Source organism: Calypte anna, chromosome 1, assembly GCF_003957555.1.
Source record: "Calypte anna isolate BGI_N300 chromosome 1, bCalAnn1_v1.p, whole genome shotgun sequence".
Taxonomy (NCBI): Eukaryota; Metazoa; Chordata; class Aves; order Apodiformes; family Trochilidae; genus Calypte; species Calypte anna.
The window spans coordinates 53,205,436-53,224,284 of record NC_044244.1 but is presented as its reverse complement, the minus strand read 5'-3'; the positions used below and the strand labels follow the sequence as shown (position 1 = coordinate 53,224,284).

General features: G+C 45.4%; 1 protein-coding gene across 19 annotated transcripts in view; it reads right to left on the bottom strand.

The window, feature by feature from the left end:
- RBFOX2 (RNA binding fox-1 homolog 2) overlaps positions 1–18,849 on the bottom strand; it is a 174,146-nt gene that overhangs the window by 86,537 nt on the left and 68,760 nt on the right. The window contains exon 1 of one of the 19 annotated variants that reach the window (XM_030469191.1): positions 5,071–5,558. The exons of 16 other annotated variants lie outside the window; for them this stretch is intronic. In XM_030469191.1, coding sequence (XP_030325051.1) covers positions 5,071–5,115 — 45 coding nt within the window. In that variant the 5' untranslated portion in view covers positions 5,116–5,558. Of the gene's footprint in view, positions 1–564; positions 699–5,070; positions 5,559–18,849 lie in introns of those variants that run through there. 2 more of the 19 variants (XM_030469214.1, XM_030469199.1) reach the window with 2 other exon arrangements.

Below are 18,849 nucleotides of genomic sequence, written 5' to 3'. Positions count from 1 at the left end.
ACTGCCCGATAAAATCCCCTTGCGAGGCGGAGAAAACGCGGTAGCCCTGGCAGCTGGTCGCTCTCCCCGGGAAACGCCAGCCGCTTTCCCCCGGGAAGACACTCGGGCAGCCCCACGCCTACAGATACCTACTACAGGGGCTTCCTAGTTCTCACGGTGACCGGCAGACGGATGGAGAAATAGCTGGGAAAACGCTTACCTTCGGGACCGGTCGTTCGAAGGCGGGGTCTAGACTAACTAAGGAGCAGGGGCACCCGTGCCCCTCACGCATCTTTTCTCCCTAGAGGGCACTGCGAGGCTACTCCGGGAACAGGGACTGCAGGAACCCCTTTCCCCAAAGCACTCAACACGGGTTCCCGGCGCGGCGGGGCTCCTTCCAGACCCAGCATCGGGCGGGAGTTTCGCGGAGCCGCGGCCGCCCCGGGGGCGAAGCGCAGGGGCAACCCCGCTGCCGGTCGCTCCCCACCGGGTCCCCCCCACGCTCCCCGCCCGCCGCACAGACAAAGCCGGGCAAGCAGCCGCCACGGCGCGGCACCGGCAGCCCGGCCCGCCCGCCAGCCTTACCTGAGTTACCATTTTCTTTTTCTCCATAAACCAAAATGGGGGAGCCCGGCCGCAGAGGGGGAGGGGGGTGGGGGGAAGGGAAAGAAAAAAAAATTAAGAGGAAAAAATTAAAAAAAAAAAAAAAAAAAAAAAAAAAAAAGGCAAAGGAAAAAAAAAAAAGCGGCAGCCCCGTGGAGGCGAGCGGCGGCGGGTGCCTGCGCTGCGCTGCCTCGCCGGCGCGGTGCCCCCCGAGCCCTTTTTCCTCCCTTTCTTCTCCCGTGTTCCTCCCTTTCTTACCCCTCCCTCCCCGGCCACGGCTCCCCCCGCCACCCCCCCGGCTCAGCCAGATGGCTGCGGGAAGCACCGCCCCGAATGCCGAAGGTAATTAATGCGAACCGGGACCGCCCCCGCCGCGCCCCGCCTCGCCCCGCCCGCCTCGGCTCGGCTCGGACACCCCCCGCCCGCGGCACCGCCGAGGCCACCGCTGAGCCCCGTAGCCCCGGCGAGGTTCTCCCTTGCCCGCCTGCCGGGATCCACACCTCCTGCCCCGGGGAACGAAGCAAAGGGCCTGGCGGAGGCCCAAACGCCATCGAGAAACAAAAGCGAAGGTCTCCCCGCGCATGGCTGCTCCCGGGCCGGCTGGACCCCAGGGCCTGCCTGTGTTCCTCCGCACCTACCATTGCCGGGGAACTGGGATCCAGCGGCCAAGCTGCCCCCGCCTGCCCTTCACTAGAAGGTAGAGCGCATCTCCCAGCAGCAGGATGCTCGGGAGATAGCTGTCAGCTTTGCACAGACCTCCCTCCTGTCACAAAGGGGAGAACGTGTGGGTAACTCAACACGGTGCGTCTGATGAACCGGAAGCAGTATACGTGCCAGGATCTGCATTTCTTTCATCATAAGAACTGGAGATCACTGGACTCCTTCCCAGATTGCTTTTTTTTCCCTTCCCATTTATCTTCTGTAAGCATCTGGCCCTTAACACCTGAGCACTCCACGGTTGGAAGCATTTGCTCTCCCGGCGACCCCATAAAATGGACCGATACACTGCTACCCCATTTGTCAGATGGGATCTGAGACACTCTGATTGATTTTTCTTAACGCTGCACCTAAGAAAACCCGTGGACAGAGCTGAGCACAAGTCTGGCAATCTTTCAGTGAGACCAGGGGACTGTGCTGATGCTCCAGAGCTCGTGACATTGCTCTTTGCATGAATATGCCCAGTTATAATTTACACTCATAGACTCCCCCCCAAAATCAAAAACAACAAAAAAACAACCCAGTGTGTTTTCTTGAAGGGCTACTGTGCTGCTCTCCAGGCAGGCTGTGCTGACCCACACAGCATTTCAGCTTCCCAGTTCCACCACTCACTGCAAACTGACCTCTGGCTCCCTCACTCCCTCTCTCTTCCTTCCCCTTTTTCTCTACCAATGCAGCAGGCGGCCAGGAGGAGAGTGCATCCCAGCCCTGTTCACTCCTTTGGCATGGACAGCCTGAGACCAAGACACCAGCAAAGCCCTCACACCCCACCAGAACAAGGAGGCAGAGAGCCACAGGGCAGCTGTCTGGGGTGACCAAACACCCAAACATGGTGTAGGGTCCTCTGGTAGGAGCCAGACGCTACGGCTGTGGCCTGCAGGGCTCTGGGTCAGAGCCCATGATTTCCCAAGTTACCTGCTGACTTGTATCTTACAATACTACAGCTTTAGAGGCAATGTTGAAAAATCAGGGGAAGTATTGGGTTGGGTTTTTTTCAATCTCCCTTATTACAAACCTGGGATTCTGGAGCATGATTCTGGGTCAAGTATAAATTCCATTTCAAAGCAGCAGAAAACACAGTGATCTCTTTATACCTTTGCCATAACAAAGCACCTGGTTTCAGCAATGTGCATCTCATTCACCAAACCTCTGCAAATTACTCATGATTACCTTATTCTCTCCACTTAACTGCTGCATTCACACAGTCTGTGCCATGGTCTGGCAATTTCTTGTCCCAGATCTAGGGCACAGACTTTCAGGACAAGGAAACATCACACTTTATACCACTGCTGTTCACCAGGACTGCGTAATTTCTAATCCATTTTGGCCTTCACTTTAGGAACCTGTAGAAATATTTGCCATCAAAAAGATTCCTTTGAGGAAAAAGAGGTGCCCAGCTGCGCACTGAACCCTCACTTGCACTGCCTCCCACCACCCAGTTGGTACAACTGCTTTGGTCATGTGCCAGCAGAGTGGGAAATCCCTTTAGTGTGATCTACTGCAGGTCTCCCTCTTTCATCTCCATTGTAGGCCAGAAAGCATCTCCTCCCCCGTGCTTGGAATATATCCACCTTTGCTCCTGTTGAATGGAAGAAAAGCCCCAATATCCAATGGATGTGCGCGGGCAACAAGAAATGTGTATCTTCAGGAGCTCTGATGGCCATGAAAATACCCGAAATGAACATCTGATACAGTGTTTCAAGAGCTTCAATACCATGGGAAAAATTACCAGACCACCTGTCTTTGTTGTCTTGGACTCCACTGGAGCCCATAAAGAAACACCTGATCTTGAATATGATAAAATAAATCTGTGCAACTCACCTTTCCTCACTGAGGGCTAGGAGTTCAGATATTGTCTCAAAGCCAAGTGAAATAAGTTGGGTGGGCCTTCACCTAGCTTTATTAAGTTCAAATCATGGTACCACTGCCCACTTTACCATCACTACTTGTCATCCTTTACTTAGAAAAAGCAAAGACTGAAACTGCAGAACATGCTGCTGAAAACAACATAGAAGCATGAGCAGAGCCTAAGGATGAAAGCCTGAAGAACTTGTAGGTCAGACCCATGAGATCATCCCTTCCTACTTACTGCATTTATTCAAAAAGCAACTTACTCAGAACAGCTCTAGATGCCAATACTTACAAGTTTTTATGATTTCTCAGGCACACATGTGTTGAAACTTCATTACTGTGCCATAGAAGCAGCATTCTGGAATAACTATGGGTAAATTTAACTCATCTGCCTTGGCAGTGCTAGGGCATAGTTTATCATCCTTACCACACCAAGCAAAGCTCATTGCTCCCACCTGAGCACATCTGCAGCACTTTCATATTCTCTTCTGTGTTCACCTGGATATACAAGATGGTTTTTGCTTAGCTCCTGTAATTTGAATCCTAATGGAAAGTAAGCTAGAGAAGGACATTTAAGCAGCAGGCGACAGGGCCAGGCCAATGAAATCACACTGATGACAGCACAGGTGAAGAACTAACTCATAGTTTGACAAAGTAGTCTACATGTATGTTTTTCAAATGCTTGGGTTAGTTTAACACTCATAGGACTGGTAGAGATAGAGAAGAAAGCCAAAGTACTCCGCTTTCTGCAAGTTTCAGGGTTTGTGGTCCTTTTTCTTTTGCTATGTCTGTAATTCCCCTTTGCTGCTGGGGTGGAAAGAAAGCACAGCCTTCGATTTCAACATCCCATTACCTGCATTTCTATGCTGGCTCAAATTTAGATGGAGCAAACCTGCCAGCTGGATCAAGGCCAGAGGGAAGAAAAAAGAAAGATTCAAGTGCAAAGAACCAATTTATCAGGAACAAATCTTAACAACCAAAAGACACACTTCTGCTGGTGTATTCTATTCATGTGCGTAATAAAACCCCAGTACAAGCTAACATAACAAAATACTCTTTAGTGGCTATCTGAAGTATCTCAGGGTAGATAATCCTCAACCGCCAGTCTACATTTCACGTTTTCTGGCTAAATTTGGTATCTGTGAGGACAAGGAATGCTGACACTGAATAGCACAGGACTGTGCAGAGAACATCACCTTTCACTTGGCTCTGAAAGTATTTGAGCCTGACCCATGGCCTCTGGCTTCTCCAATACTCCACACACTGGGCCAGCACATCTCACGTGTCCTCCAAATATAGCCCCCTCCTCCAGCAAAGGCTGCAACACAGGCTTCGCCCTTCCATGAGCACTGCTCTCAAACCTCCTCTTTCCTATCGCCCTACACACCTCAAAAGTGAAAAGGTGATGAACTCGACTTTGTCAGAGGTTTTGTCACTGATTTCAGAGAACAGAGGAAGAAAATAGGTGAGGAGCTGCTCTTGGTGGCTTGCCATCCCTGCGGGGCAGACTGCAGTCACACATACAAGTCACATGAGCCTGGACAACGCAGTAAGGCACACAACAAGACACTAGTTTGCAAAGCATGGTACTGCTATCAGCTGCATATCCTTTAAAAAAGTAAAAAAAATTTAAAATTAATTAAAAAAGAAGGAAAAAAAATGCCAACAAAACCACACAAGTCTCAAACAACACAGCCCTTGGAGCTAAAAGTGTCAAATGGTACTGCTCGTGTGCAGGAACCTCAAAGCCCTCCGCAGAGCCTCAGGGCCACCAAGGCCTGGGATGCACGAAGCCAAGGAACCCAGCATGGAAGCAGTGTCCTTCTACAAAACCAGCACGATAAGCTCCGCTTTTGCCCAAAGAACATAAAGAGCAAAAACCAAGACTCTATATGAAGTCTCCACTGTCCTTTTGCTTACCTGGACTACTGGGTATTGGTAATCCATACAATACACACCATACATAGCCAAAGATCCTCCAGCTAAAGGCCAAATGGACACAGGACTGGAAGCTTCAAACCCGAGTCTCCGTCTTTGAGCCTTGTGGGAAGGACTCTGGCAGCCCTGCGCAGTGCTTGGCTCGGGCCTCTGGGGCCACTCAGGTTGACACTAGCTCAGCTGAAAATAAAAAGGAGCTGCCTGGCTCGGCTCAGCTCAGCCCCTGTCTTCTGGGATCCAGCAAGGCAGCACTCAACCATAGGCGGCAGAGGCTCCTAAAATTAGAAATCCCCTACTGGAAACGGCCCTGCAAGCCTCGACTGAAAGGAGCGTCCTGCAACTCCCAGGCAGCAAACACGAGTGACTGCCAGGAAGAGGGGGACACAGGATCTTCGCAGCCAGTGCCGCCGGGGATGGGAGGAAGCAAACAGCATTTAGGATCTGAAAAGAGCATATGTTCTGGGCTCTAGGTGCGTCAGAGGGAACACTCCCAATCCAGGACAGAGAAAAACATATGGGGCTGTTCCTCCCCCACCCCCATACCCTCCTTGCTGTCCCCGGCAGGGACAGGTGCTAGGATTAGCATAGTAAAACCCTTTGGTGTCAGGGAGGGAGGGAGAGGGGAGAAGCCACGTTGGTATCTCGAGCTGAAGGGATCTCTTTCACACGGGAGTATGTGCCCGTATCGCTTAACGCCTGTCCCCCCCTCCCCTCCGCACTTGAGGCGGGCAGGGACAGCTGCCGGAACCCGGGATGGAGGGGGGGAGAAGAGGGTGCCAGGTCCAGGGATGGCCCCCACTGCTCCGACCTCGGGGGCTGCCCCCCCGCCCCCTCTCAGCTGTTCCAGTCAAACCGGGGGTGGGGAATTAACTCTGCCACAGGGGACAAGAGGGAGAAGTGAGGAGAAGGGGGCAAGGCTGGGCAGGGCCAGTTGTTGTGCCCGTTTTAGGAAACCCCTTTCCCCCCCCCCCCTCTTCCCAGGAAGGAATCCGCTCCCTGACGGACAGGGACAGATGGGCGGAGGGAGGAGGGCAGGCTCACCTCTCTGGCCCTGCTTGCCGGGAGCCTGGTCGGACACCCAAGAGCCCGCTCCTGCCCCTCGGAAGACACACCGTGGCACCAGGGGGGCACCGCAAGGAGGTTTCACCCATCCATCACTACACCGAACCGCATCCGGCAGACGCCAGCCCGAACCTGGGTTCCCAAAGAGTTAACAGACCCAAACCGCAAACGATTCCCACCATCCTCCAAAGGACAAACCCCTCCCTCCGAGGTTTCAAAAATATGGATGTTACAGTAATCGAACCCAAGAGGGGCTATCCAAATTCCTCCCCCTCCCACTTTAAATGCATAACTGGATGATTTTTTTTTTTTTTTTTTTTTGCATTTGTAATCTTTACATTTTCTGCAGTGCTGCTGTGCACCAATAAACAGCTACCTCAGCCTAGTCCTGGGGTTGCTGCCTCTCCATCGTTACTGACAATATATTCCCCCTCAGAAAGAGTTAAACAAAGAGTTAAACTTAATATTTCTCTTTTTTTTTTTTTTTTTTTTTTTTTAAACTTAAATGAGTAGATCATTATCTAGCTCAATTTGCATGCGCGGCACTTTGTAATTTAGGTAAGGGGTGCCTAATCCACAGCCCTCTGACCCACCCAGCCCAGCAGGACCGCTTCTGGCCCCTTCTCCTCGCTTTTTCTCCAAGACACCTCAGAGAAGGAGAGCGAGGAGCTGGATGAGTGCTTACGGCAGCTGCCACCCACTCACATCATCTTTCCTTAGGGCCAAGAGGCTGCATCTTCTTTACAAAAGGAGCATGGCCAATTTGGGGAGTATAAGGCTGACATTTTCTACCTATAAAAAAGAGTAATAGAACTTTTTATAGCCGTTGTTTCTGTGTGAAGATTTGCAGAGTGAGGAAAATTAATTCCCCATAAATGGAAAAGCTGCTTTGCTTCTAGATCTCTTCACTGGGGAAAAAGGATGAGGGTCCCACAATAAACTTCCACCTCGTTCTACCTTCGACCAGATTATTTTACTCAAGACCCGGACCAGCTTTCTGGCACTCACACGGTCCCTCACCTTCATAGGGCTGTTCGGCCGTCTCTCAGCACTCTTACTGAAAGCCTGGCTTCGGGGCACAGGTTGTATCTGGTTTCCTCCAAACAGCAAACACTTTTTTTTCCCCCTTCTCCTTTCTGTAACTACAAGTTCAATAGGTGCCTGCCCTTCATTCTTTTGCGTAGCTCATTACTATGCACTCATGCGATTTACTATCTCCTGTAACATCTTTTTCACAAAAGGCATTAATTTATAGAAACCTGAAGTCTTTTTCACGGCCTGTTTTTGATACTCCATGTAACTGCCCCAGGTTGTAAAACCAAATCCCTAACTAAGTTAAAAACCTTACATTTCTCTCACAATCCAATTCTTGTCATTTCCAATCGGGCCCCAGGGGAATAAAATATTTCCAAATCCTCGTGCAGATGTCCTGCTAGCTATAAATAACCATCAAAAGGGCAAAACAAAACAAGGAGGGCGAGTAGGGAACATCACCTTTAAGCTCCTCTGTGTTTTTAACTACAGGTCCAGGTAGAACTGCCATGCTTTTAGGTTCTTGATGTAGATTTAAATACTCTGCCTTAACCAGCACTAAGATACTTGGGTGACACTTTGCTAACAAAGCATCATGCCTCCTGTGACCCACAGAAAGTTAAACGACAAAATTTAGTTTTAAACTTGCATAGACCATGGGGAATACAACACGACTAAACTCATTTTATTGACTAGTAATAAACTACTCCATTTTCTGCAGGTCTGGCCATAATGGTTGATTTACTACTGCGCACTGACTTGCAACCAGTATTATTCAAATGTAAGATGGCGCTGCACTCCATCATTTTATTTAGAGCTAAAAATCCAACTCCATTACCACGCAACCTGCTATGCACATATGTTTCCAGTAACATGAGTTAGGTAACTGTTGTAAAACCATAGTCTTGCTCCTGCAAATGCTTACACATATGAATAATTTTAAAATTCCAGAAATACTAATAATGGAAAAGACCTCCTGACACACTGAATGAGATCAATTGCTATCATACAAAGTCATCTCATCCTTTCAGAAAATTTATCACTCTACATCTTAGAATTGAGTTCTGCAGATACGCTACCCCAGCCAAAAGGCTGCTCTAGATCAGCACTCTTGAGCAGCTGGGATCTGTATGTGTCTCCAGCTTAACGTTATTCCTGACCAATTTCTGTTTATTCTTTGTTCTTTTGCCAGTACCGTCCTCTGGCTTAACCATATTTTCTCTTTCCCTTACAATTAACCTCCCTGATGTATCTCTCTCTCTACCCAGCTAAACAAGCAGCTGTTCCACTCCAGTCACATGACAGGCATGCTATTCCCCAACCTCTAGAAGCCCTTTCTTGCACCTGATCTAGCCTATACTCTTTTTTTTTTTTTTTTTTCACTCTTTTTCCCCAGAGCAACACTTAGCTCCTAATGAATTTTGCAATTCCAGCACTAACCTGCATCCTCTCTACCCTCATTAGTACTTTCCTCTGTAGCACCACATCCAGATGCTGTAGGACCCCATCTACAGTAAGACATAATTCTGTTAAATGCATGTTATCAATTTAAGAAAATTGCTTCTCTTAGAAACAGATAGACTTATATAGTACAACCCTATTTTGATGGATGCATGTTGCTTTTAATTGAATTTTTCATTTGTCTTCAAGCCTCTGATGTTTCTGTGTCAGCATACAGAAGAGGCTGGGCCAACTCTCTTGTATTTACCCAGATCCTCCACCACCAGCCAGGCTATTTCATATCCTCTTCTCCAGATACATGACAGCACACTTGATTTGATAGATTATAACTTGTATCAGATCTGCAACTTCATGAACCAGTTCTTTCACTTTCAGGAACAGGCATCACCCTTTCCCAGTGAACCCTGCTTCCCAACCCAGACTGAATGCTCTAGGGCTTTGGACATGTCCAAAGTGGTTGCTCAACAGGAGGTTCATGCCCATAACTCAGCCTGCCCTGGAATCCCAAGATCAGCTCTACCTTCGAGAATAAGAAAAAAAGATATGTTCAATTCCATTAACACAACATGAGTATCTTCATTAACTACACTATCACCAGCACCACATCTTCCCTTCTCTCTAATTGCATTTTGAGAACCTATCACTCATTTAATTTGCAACACCTCTAAGGTTTAACACAGCCTAATTTTTGGCAGTTCTTGTTTTAGCCCTATTGACTTTAAAAGGAACAGCAATCTCTGCTGAACAACTATCCTTTGTAAATCTTTTTGTACCCAACAGCCTTTATAAGGTGATTATGCCTCTATTTCATCTGGAGCTTCTTTGTACAAGTTTTTTTTTCCTTCACTTACATAATCAAGAATTTTTATACAAAGTACTTCTAAAAAAACAACCATCAAACAAAAAATAGAAAACAAATAACCCCAGACACTTCTACATTCAAGTCTGAGTTTCCAATCCATTTAACTGACTTCATTAAATATTTTATTTCATATATCCCAGCTTGTATTATGGTCACCTCATCAAAGGTGAGGACATGAAGGCTTCTAAATAGCTTATTTTCCTGTAATAGTCATAGCACCAATAATTTACTCACTGTCTCAAAAACAGGTGATGATGCTACAGTGATGAAATCTTTTGACCCTATTAGTATTAGCAGCATTTGTTCTCCAGCTATATTTGAGAAATTAAAGTTTCTCATACTAGTATTTATCTTTCTAATGGTACTGTGAATAATATCATTTTAGAGCCCCAAGTTTGTATACGATTCCAGTCCTACGAGGGATTACAGCAGACTCACAGTACTCCCTCTGAGACCTCTTTTACCATTCTTCCCCACAGCAATTTTGACCAGAAACAGATCCTGTGTTATCAGTATTACTCTCCTTTACAGTCTACTGCATAGAATACAGCCTATCACCTTCTACATCTACCCTATCTGAACCACACATAACCTTGAATACATGTTAAAACCATGATTACTATTCTTGCAGATTGATATTATCCCTGTAATATCCAGTTCCATGTTCTGCACCAGTAGCTCTAGTTCCTCTACTTGTTATTTCTAATGCCAGGAGCCTGAAAAAAAAAACCACCCTGATGTGTTTGTGCATTTACCGATCACAGAGCTCCCTGCTCCCTCAAGTAAAAGCATCATCCATCTAGTTACCACTGAATTTCATTAATATTTTCATGACATTGCATTTTATTATTTCCCATCTCCTACCTACCCATCACTTTGCCTAGAGATACTGTTTTACATGCTACTGTAGCAGCATTTATCTAATTTTCCTCTTTCTGTGTACTAAGCAAAGCATGGAGATTACACAAGTTTTTCACGTTCTCAAAACCCAGTATTTTGCTTCACCTACACTGCTCTCTTTGATGTCTGCAGACTGACAAGCAGTTTTGGAAAATGCAAGACCACAGCCCTGGGCTTTGCTTTGCCTGCTTTCTTCTGACTGACTACGTATAGGAAGCATGCTAAGTAACAATTACAACTATAAAACCATAAACTAGCCATCGTCTTTCTACACTTGAAGTGCATCCATAGTAGTTCCAGACATTTTTTTTTTTTTTTTTTTTTTTTTAATTGCTAAAAACTGATACTGTGGGGACACAGCTATACAGCATGGAGTCTGAGATATTTCCATGCTGCAGTTATTACATCACATTGATCTTTACTAAGGAAATTACACCAACAGTTTCATTTTATAAACTGAATTTATAAAATCTTTAGTATAATTCTCTGTTCTCCAGACAAATCAATCCAAGCCTTATCTAGTTACTCCCACTAAAGAGCTCTTACCTCTGCTGATTCTAACTCTTCATCGCTAGAAGCCTGGCTGATGCTCTTCCTCTCACCCACCAAAAATGGCATCTTTAACAATTAGCCAATCACTACATCTGCTAAACTGGGTCATCAGGGATCTGATGAGCAGCTTACAATATGTCTCTGCTTTTTAAAGACTGATGTAAATGTAGGATACATGCCAGCAAGCAAGGATGCATTTTCTGGCTGGGTATGTACTGATTTCCATAGCAGCTAAATAGATCAAGCAGCTCAGCCAGCTCATACCGGTGTTAGACAAACAGCACACAGCACCAAGATTACATCTTTCGATCTGCAAGAGATTCTCATTTTGCACTGAAGTCCCATGTCCTGAAAACGAGGGCAGCTTTTGCTCACTCCAGGTGAGAACATATATGTGCTGAAAAGTCAGCATTCCACTACAGGGCTGCATTTTTAAGCTGTATTATTTGTTTGGTTTGAATAGGTGTAATATTTTTTATTAAAAAGCTGCGTGATTTTCTTGTCTTCCTAGTTTTAATGCAACCAACGATGGAAACATTATACATGCTCTAGTTGTTATTTTGACCCTGAAATCATTAGAGATTTAAGTGGGGAGGACATAAATGTAACGAGAGCATGTAAAGGAAAGCTCAATATTCCAAAATGGCAAGCAGAAGCAAGGATGATGACAAACAGGTGACTGCATAAATTGATGTTTTCCCTCACATTTCAGAAACTTGAGAGTTTTACTTGGATGTCTCCATCTCAAGAGCAAGAAGATCTGGTGGTGGATCAGCTATGCGATTAACTCAGCATCAAGCCAGTGCACTCTCTGCAAATGAAACATGTCAAGCATGCAAATGCTGAAGATCAGGAATGAGATGCATTAAGCAGAAATTGAACCAACAGTTCTAGGGGATGTGGAACAGCAGCAGAAGCAAACGAGCATAAGTGTAATAAGGACATCACAGGAAAGAATTTGAATATGTAGGTAACGCTACAGGAATCACTGCTTGCCTAAACCCAGTCTGATTAGTTAGTGCTACTGATCCTTCTGTTCATTAGCATTAATATTCCTAAAATACATAAGCACAAACAAAATTGCCAAAAATATACTTTCAACCCAAGGAAACTAAAATTCATCTGGCAAAAGGCCTAAGAAGCCCAAAGCTAAAGAAAGCAGCAAACACCAGGTTATGTATAGCAGAGAAACACAACCCCATCACACTCAGTGCTCCTATCAAGGAAATACCACAGGTAGACAATGAAAGCTCAGACATTTAACAGTCCAATTTTCATAGATAAAATTCACAAACTGAAGAAAATTTAAGAGAGAAAAATCCTACAGACAGTATTCAATAAAATGGGAGCTCTGAAATAGCTCCTGGTCATGTCCCTTCCCCTCAGAATGCTGGACATCTCCCTTTTCCGTCTCCATTCACAAGGCAACTTACTTCAAAGTATGGAGTTTGCATCTGCCTCTAAACACTCTCCAACCAAGACCTATAGTCCTGAAACTGATCTAAAGGGGCTTAATAGCTAGGCATCTTGCATGCTTTAAACTATAGACATAAGATACTTAACATCCTGTTATTGCCATGTGCTCTTCACTGCATCATCTACACATAGCTATTAAATTATTTGTGGTTTGTCTAGACTGGAAAACTAGCACAGTTTTCCACCAGTAAAGCACAACTACAAATACACAACATAAAAGGACATGTTAGAAATAAAAATTATTATTTCTTAAGTATCAGTTATTTTCAAAGCCTCAACAAACTCTGCTTTAGAGAATGACACAGAAAATGGAGGCAGAGCAAGGATACTGTGTCAGTCTGCTATAGCAGCACATCACAAAACCTTTCCTTGCTGGACAGCTGGGGTTTTCTGTTTTGTCAAGCTGTCCAAGTAGAACAGTATCATGAGCAAACTCCAGAAACCTGCAGACACAAACAAGACTCGAGAAATCCTAAGCCTGGATCTTCCTCAACCAGAAGCCAAGCTCCCTGAATACTCGATCTGTGCAGTCGAGGCTGTCAAGAAAAAACAAGGCTCTTGGTGAAACTGCAGGAGAGTCTTTACTCTTGATGCTGAAGTTAGATCTGTGTAGGCAGAATCTTCTTGAAGTTGGAAGTACAGATCCTGCCCACGCAACTTCAGCTGACGGACAAGGACTCGGAGTCAATTCAGGCAAAACTCAGATTGCCCAAAGCCTGTCTCTGAAATTATTACAAAGGAAAAATCTGAGGCAGCAATGAACACACATCTAAAGTTTAAAAAATCCTCTGTCAAAAGACTGTGCTCCCAGAACTGAGGTTTTATGCACAATGCTTGCTAAGGAGCTGGCTCCCAAGAAGGCAGCTTTAACACAACAGTAACTCACAAAAATATATTGGTGATTAAGTTGCAAAATAAAGCTGGCAGCAACCTGGATATACTAGCAGCATATATAAAAGATACAACTTCAACCTTCATTTCTACCTCAGCCCATCACATGCATTACAAAACAGGTTTTAATTATGCTATCTTGAGAAGACTCCAGCACACTTGATACAAAACGCAACAAGTCCGAAAGGATCTTCTAAAACCAGACAGGCTCCACTGCCTCAGTTAACTACCAGACACACCGTATAAAGGGGAAAAAGAAAGTATACGCAGATTTTCCAGAAAAAAAAAATATCCCTGTGTTGGGCCTGGGCCTCCTTTCAAGGAGAACTCTTAAGTGCTTGGCACTGCTTCAGGAAGAAAACAAGTGTACTTTTGGGCTAAGCCATTTGGCAAAGGTGATCGTAGCACAGCTTTCTTTTGGGACCACTTGTATATGCACTGATCTTGGTAAAGCAACATGTCCATCAAAATGCTTTTTGCCTGTTCCACAGCAAACAAAAAGGTGTCCAGACTTCAACATCAAAGAAGAGAAGTTTTCTCTTGGTCGTTTAGATAATACATGACAACCACACTGCCTTTCTGTATTCCTTTGGGGGCTGTAGAGAAAGGGGACACAAAGAATAGAGCAGACACAGTTTTCCTTCATTGCAAAGGATACTAGATCTATCGGCTAGTTCCAGAAATGGAAAGAAAAGCTTTGCCCATTTTGTCTCTTATATTCCCACTTGATTTTTCACTTAACAAGCAGCAGCAGTTCAATTAGGCAGTCTTTAAGGGGACAACTTTTATACCTAGACGGTTAACAGGGAGATGCAAAAGAGAAAGACTTGACTCTTTTACAAAATACAGCAGATTAAGCCGAGAGTTTCTTCAGATCTACGCTAAGCCTACAAAAATTAAGGTTAATTCCTTAATTAAAGAACTTTCTTCCTAAGAAGAAATATTATTAAAAGTCACCAGATGGTAGTACAGTGACTCTCACCAAGTATTTTTAATTGAATGAATCACAAGCTAGGGCTGGGCCAGGCAGGTGATTTCCCCGGTAGCGTTAAGTATAGCTATGCCGTTACCTCAGCCCCACCATCCAATCACCACAGGGCCATTGGCAGTGCCATGCGTGTTCCCAGTCCCTTGGAAACGTTTGTGGGATAAACCACTTTCACCAAGGGCGCAAGCTAACGTGTTTTACCTTGCCTTTGCCTGGGGTGAAGGGAGCACATGATCAGCTATGGCAGGGCATTTCAGTACGTGGCCGTGCCTTACTCATCTACCTGAGCGCTTGCTCCCTAACGGCGATGGTTTTGGCATGGATTTTCCTCCCCCACCTCACCTCCTGGCTTATCAAATTGCTTCCACATGACCAACTAAAATAGAAAAAGGTACTTGTTCCAAGTTAAAGAGTGTCCACACAATAAATTACACTGGTATCGACATCAATGTATCCCCACCCTAGAGCAGAATGGCTTCCCAGATACAGAAACAAAAGTAGAATTTGGGGGAAAGGTTTTCTTGGCCAGCATTTTCTTCTTCTGACACAGGAGCAAAGGTATTCCCTGCCCAACTTGATTCAACTAGAATAGCAAAGAAGCTGCCCACACACTGGGACAAGCAAGAGACAAAATATGTCAAACATACTCAACTAAACTCTTAATTGAATGAAAGTAAAAGAGAAATAAACAGGCAGCACAGTCTACATGAGGTAGCTGAGTCTGAGACCGCATTAGTGGTAGGAACTGAGGAATTGGAGAACATCACGCAGGCAGGACTTTTAGCTGCTGCAACATCAGATCACCAAATACATCTCAGGAAATCATCTGGAAACAGTTTCAGCGTGGCGCTATGCAGAATATGACACCTTCAGTGTAAATCTGCAAAGACAATTGCATGACAGAAGAGTGAAATCTGTCCATTAATTTCTGTAGGCCCCGGTTCAAAATCTTGCACAACAACTAAGCTTCAGGTGATGAATTCTGCTTTTTCCCTCTTCCCATTTAAAATAAAAATTAAAAAAAAAAAAACCCTCTCAAAAAAGATTCAACAACACAGCATCAGAAGTGCTGTAGTTAAGAGTTCGGTGCATTTGCTGAGTGCACAGAAAGGATCCAGAAATAGCATGAAAAGCTGAGGTTTGGCAAGAACAATGCAGTTTACCCTAAAAGAGGAAAGTCATACAGGCTAAATGAATGGTGACAGCATCAAGTCATGGCTTATTCTAGGGCTTACTCAGGAACTACTCTTGTTGGGGCAGAGGTGCTAGTTCTTGCTGAGTCCCTCAGAAGAGGTATGCTGAGGCTATGCCAGCCCTTCAGCAAGAAGTACTCCTCATATCACTTTCTGCTTCGGATTAAAGACAAAAACAGCAAAAGGCAGCAACCATCTAGGTCCTGGTTGGTTGGTCAGTTTTGAAACCTATCTATTTCTGAGAAAGAAGAAGTGATCAAAATTCTGGAAAGAGTATTTCTTGTCACCAAGTCCCAAGTCCCCACAGGGTCTACTATGGGCACATAGGTTAACTGCTACCCACACTTCTCCCCAAGAGGACAGAATAAAGCCTGACACTGCTCAGTACAAAGCCCTTTTCTGCAGATTAGCTTCAACTCTTAGCAAGCTCTAACACAAGCAACAGCAGCTAAAATCCCTGGACAACAATCACCAAGAGCTTTCTCTGGTTCCACCTTCTGCAGAGTCAAGATACCTGCTCTTTTCAGCAAATTCTGTGACCTCTACAAAAAAATTCACACATGTCCATTAACCCAATTTGCCACTATCTGCATCCTCTGTCCCAAAACCAGGAAGCCATAAAGATGGTTTCCTGGCTCCCATGAAAACCCTTATCTCTGTTTTCTGTCACTATCAAGAAATCACCACCAAAGGCTCGAATCGTGTTCTCTGCACTTGTCTCCAGTTACTCTGCAGTTGAGTTGCTCTCACTTCATGGTAACAGGACTAACAATGCAAAAATTAACTACAACCCCTCTGCATTACCAGCAGCACTCAAACTTCAGCTGCTAAGGCTTTATGAGTCTCCTAGCATGAATTTAAAAGAACTACTTATCTCAGGCTAGAGACTCACGCATAGGCCAGAGTTAATGTAGGGCAATACTTCAGCTGCATCTTGAGCTCACATTGTAGTGAGGCAAAAGCTGCAACTTCAAGCTCTGAAGGGGCACAGCAGGCACACCTCCTGCAACTGCTCTGAATTAGATAGCTTCTGAAAAACTTGTATGAATCTTGAAAATCTATTACAGCTTTACAGCCCGCAACTGAACTGCTTTAGCTGGCAGCTGAGCTGCAGCAATCTCTTTCATATACATTACCAGGTCCTTAGTACTGTCCTGGGAATGAGACCCTTTTCTTCAGCAGAGAAAAGTGGTAGATGCACAAATGCTTTAGCAGGAAACAAACTTCAGAATGGCAGATTGCCAAAGGCAGCTCTGGGCAAAATGAAGAAAAACACCACTGCCACCCCACTGCCCCAGATTGTCTGCAACAGAACAGGAAAATATGTAACCACCATCAAGATGAAAACAAAGAAAATGACAGCCATATCAAAAAGCCCACCACGCTTTCTGCACATTGTGTTCCTGACTTACCTTCTTTACAGTTATGGGCCAGATCTAATAACAGCCCCTAGAAATCCAGCTGTCACATTTTGAGAGTTCACTGATTGCCCACAGAGATCTAATTACCTTGGCCAGTCCACATGCCTAAAACCTCACGTGGGCATGGCCATTCCTCAGCCTCACCCTGCCAGAGGTCTGTAGAGTGGAAGCAACAGCAATGCTAGGATGATTAGATGATTTTTGGAGCCACCAAGGTCAAAGTATAGGGACAAGAAGAAGGGAAACAGCTGCTTTAGAGGTAAAGACAAGTGAATGCTTAAAATAATTAAACGAACTAATGAGCCATAGCTGGCAAAGGAACCACACACAGGTCAAGGAAGATACAATTCCTTGTTGGGGGGAAGAGGTGAAGAAGGGGAGAAGCTCTCCCATGTCAGGGCAGCTGTTAAGCAAGTTAGCAGCTCCATAGCGGAGAAAGGGACATATGAAGAGGCGATTTCTTCTAGAGTTTCAGGGCTAGAAAAAGCAGCAGAGGATGAACAAAAGCTAATGTCTGTGGTGGATCCAAACAGGAGACCGGGGTGGGATGGCAATGCCACAGGGTTTGTTTTGTTATTGGGTTTGTTTGTTTTAAAAGGAAGTTAATAGAAAAACAGCAGCAGCCCAAAATGCTCCAAGCATACAGCCTGCCACTCCTCCTAGGTTATGACAAAAAATATCCCACCCCATCACGAGAAGGGCTTCTTGGGATCCAGCAGCCCTCCGACTCTTCACCCTTGATTGGGGGGCGGAGGGGGTTCCCATATCAGCAGCTCAGCAGCACGGAGCTCCCTGCGCGGGCACCGGCCGCCTGCCCAATTCAGACCTGTAATCTCCCTCGACTTTGATTTAATGCAGCAATTACTGGTAATGTGGTTTGAAGGAGATAAATGCCCAGTACAGGGCTGGCTGGCACTGACGCTCATTCCGCTCATGATGCGAGAACAGTTTTAATTAAAATCCCCTTTATGATAAAGGAGCTGCTTGACTGGATGTTTCTGTGCAGCCCTGATACGGAGACTCCTCCAAAGCGGATTAGAAATCAAAGTTTCCCCCTTCTTGCTACTGGCAACACATAAAAATAGGGAACACAGTCACCATGTCACCCCTCTGCAATTTCCTTAACCCTAGAACTGCTGGGAGAATGCCCACGTTTGCTTAAAAGCAACTGCAACCTCTTGTCACAGCTCTAAGTGTTTTCCAAAAGCTAAGCAGCGGGGCTCCTTTAATTAGAATAAACGCATCCAGAGAGCTCATCCTCCATAATCCAAAATCAGTTTCCCTTCCCTCTGCTTTAAAAGGGAATCGGCTTGGCTGCTTGTATGACAGACCCATCCCTACAGCCTGCATTCTGGCAAGCTGGGAAATCAGACCCATGGTGCTCTGGCAAGGGCAGTAATAAGTTGGGATCTGGCTGAAAGGCTGGAAAAGCAAGCAGAAGCCTCTGCTGGATGAGGCAGAGCAGCACAGCAGGGGAAGAGGGAAGGAGCAGCACTGCAAGAGAGAGGCATAAAATTTGGCAAAGCAGTAAGGATCCCAGCACAGACATGTTTCAGAAATGATCTGTCAGCTCTTGATCGAGTTACAGAAAATGCAGGTGCAATTTTGGGTTGGTTTTCTTCTTTACAGTATAGGAAATACCAGAGATGAATACATAAAGCACAGCTAGTTTCTATTATTGCAAGTGCCAGGAGCAGATTGTCACAGTGAGAAATTGGCCTTGTGCATTACACAGAAAAGGCAGCACTGGGTATGGCAGCCTGCAGACAGTGCAATGTGAAGATAAAAAGCCTCAAGTCTGAATGTGCATTATTCCTCTCCTTAAGCCACCGAACACAAGTAAACATAAAAAGGCTGATTTAAGCAGCTGAATTTCTCTGTGACCTTCAGAATATGTCTGTGGACCATGGGACTGTCCAAGCC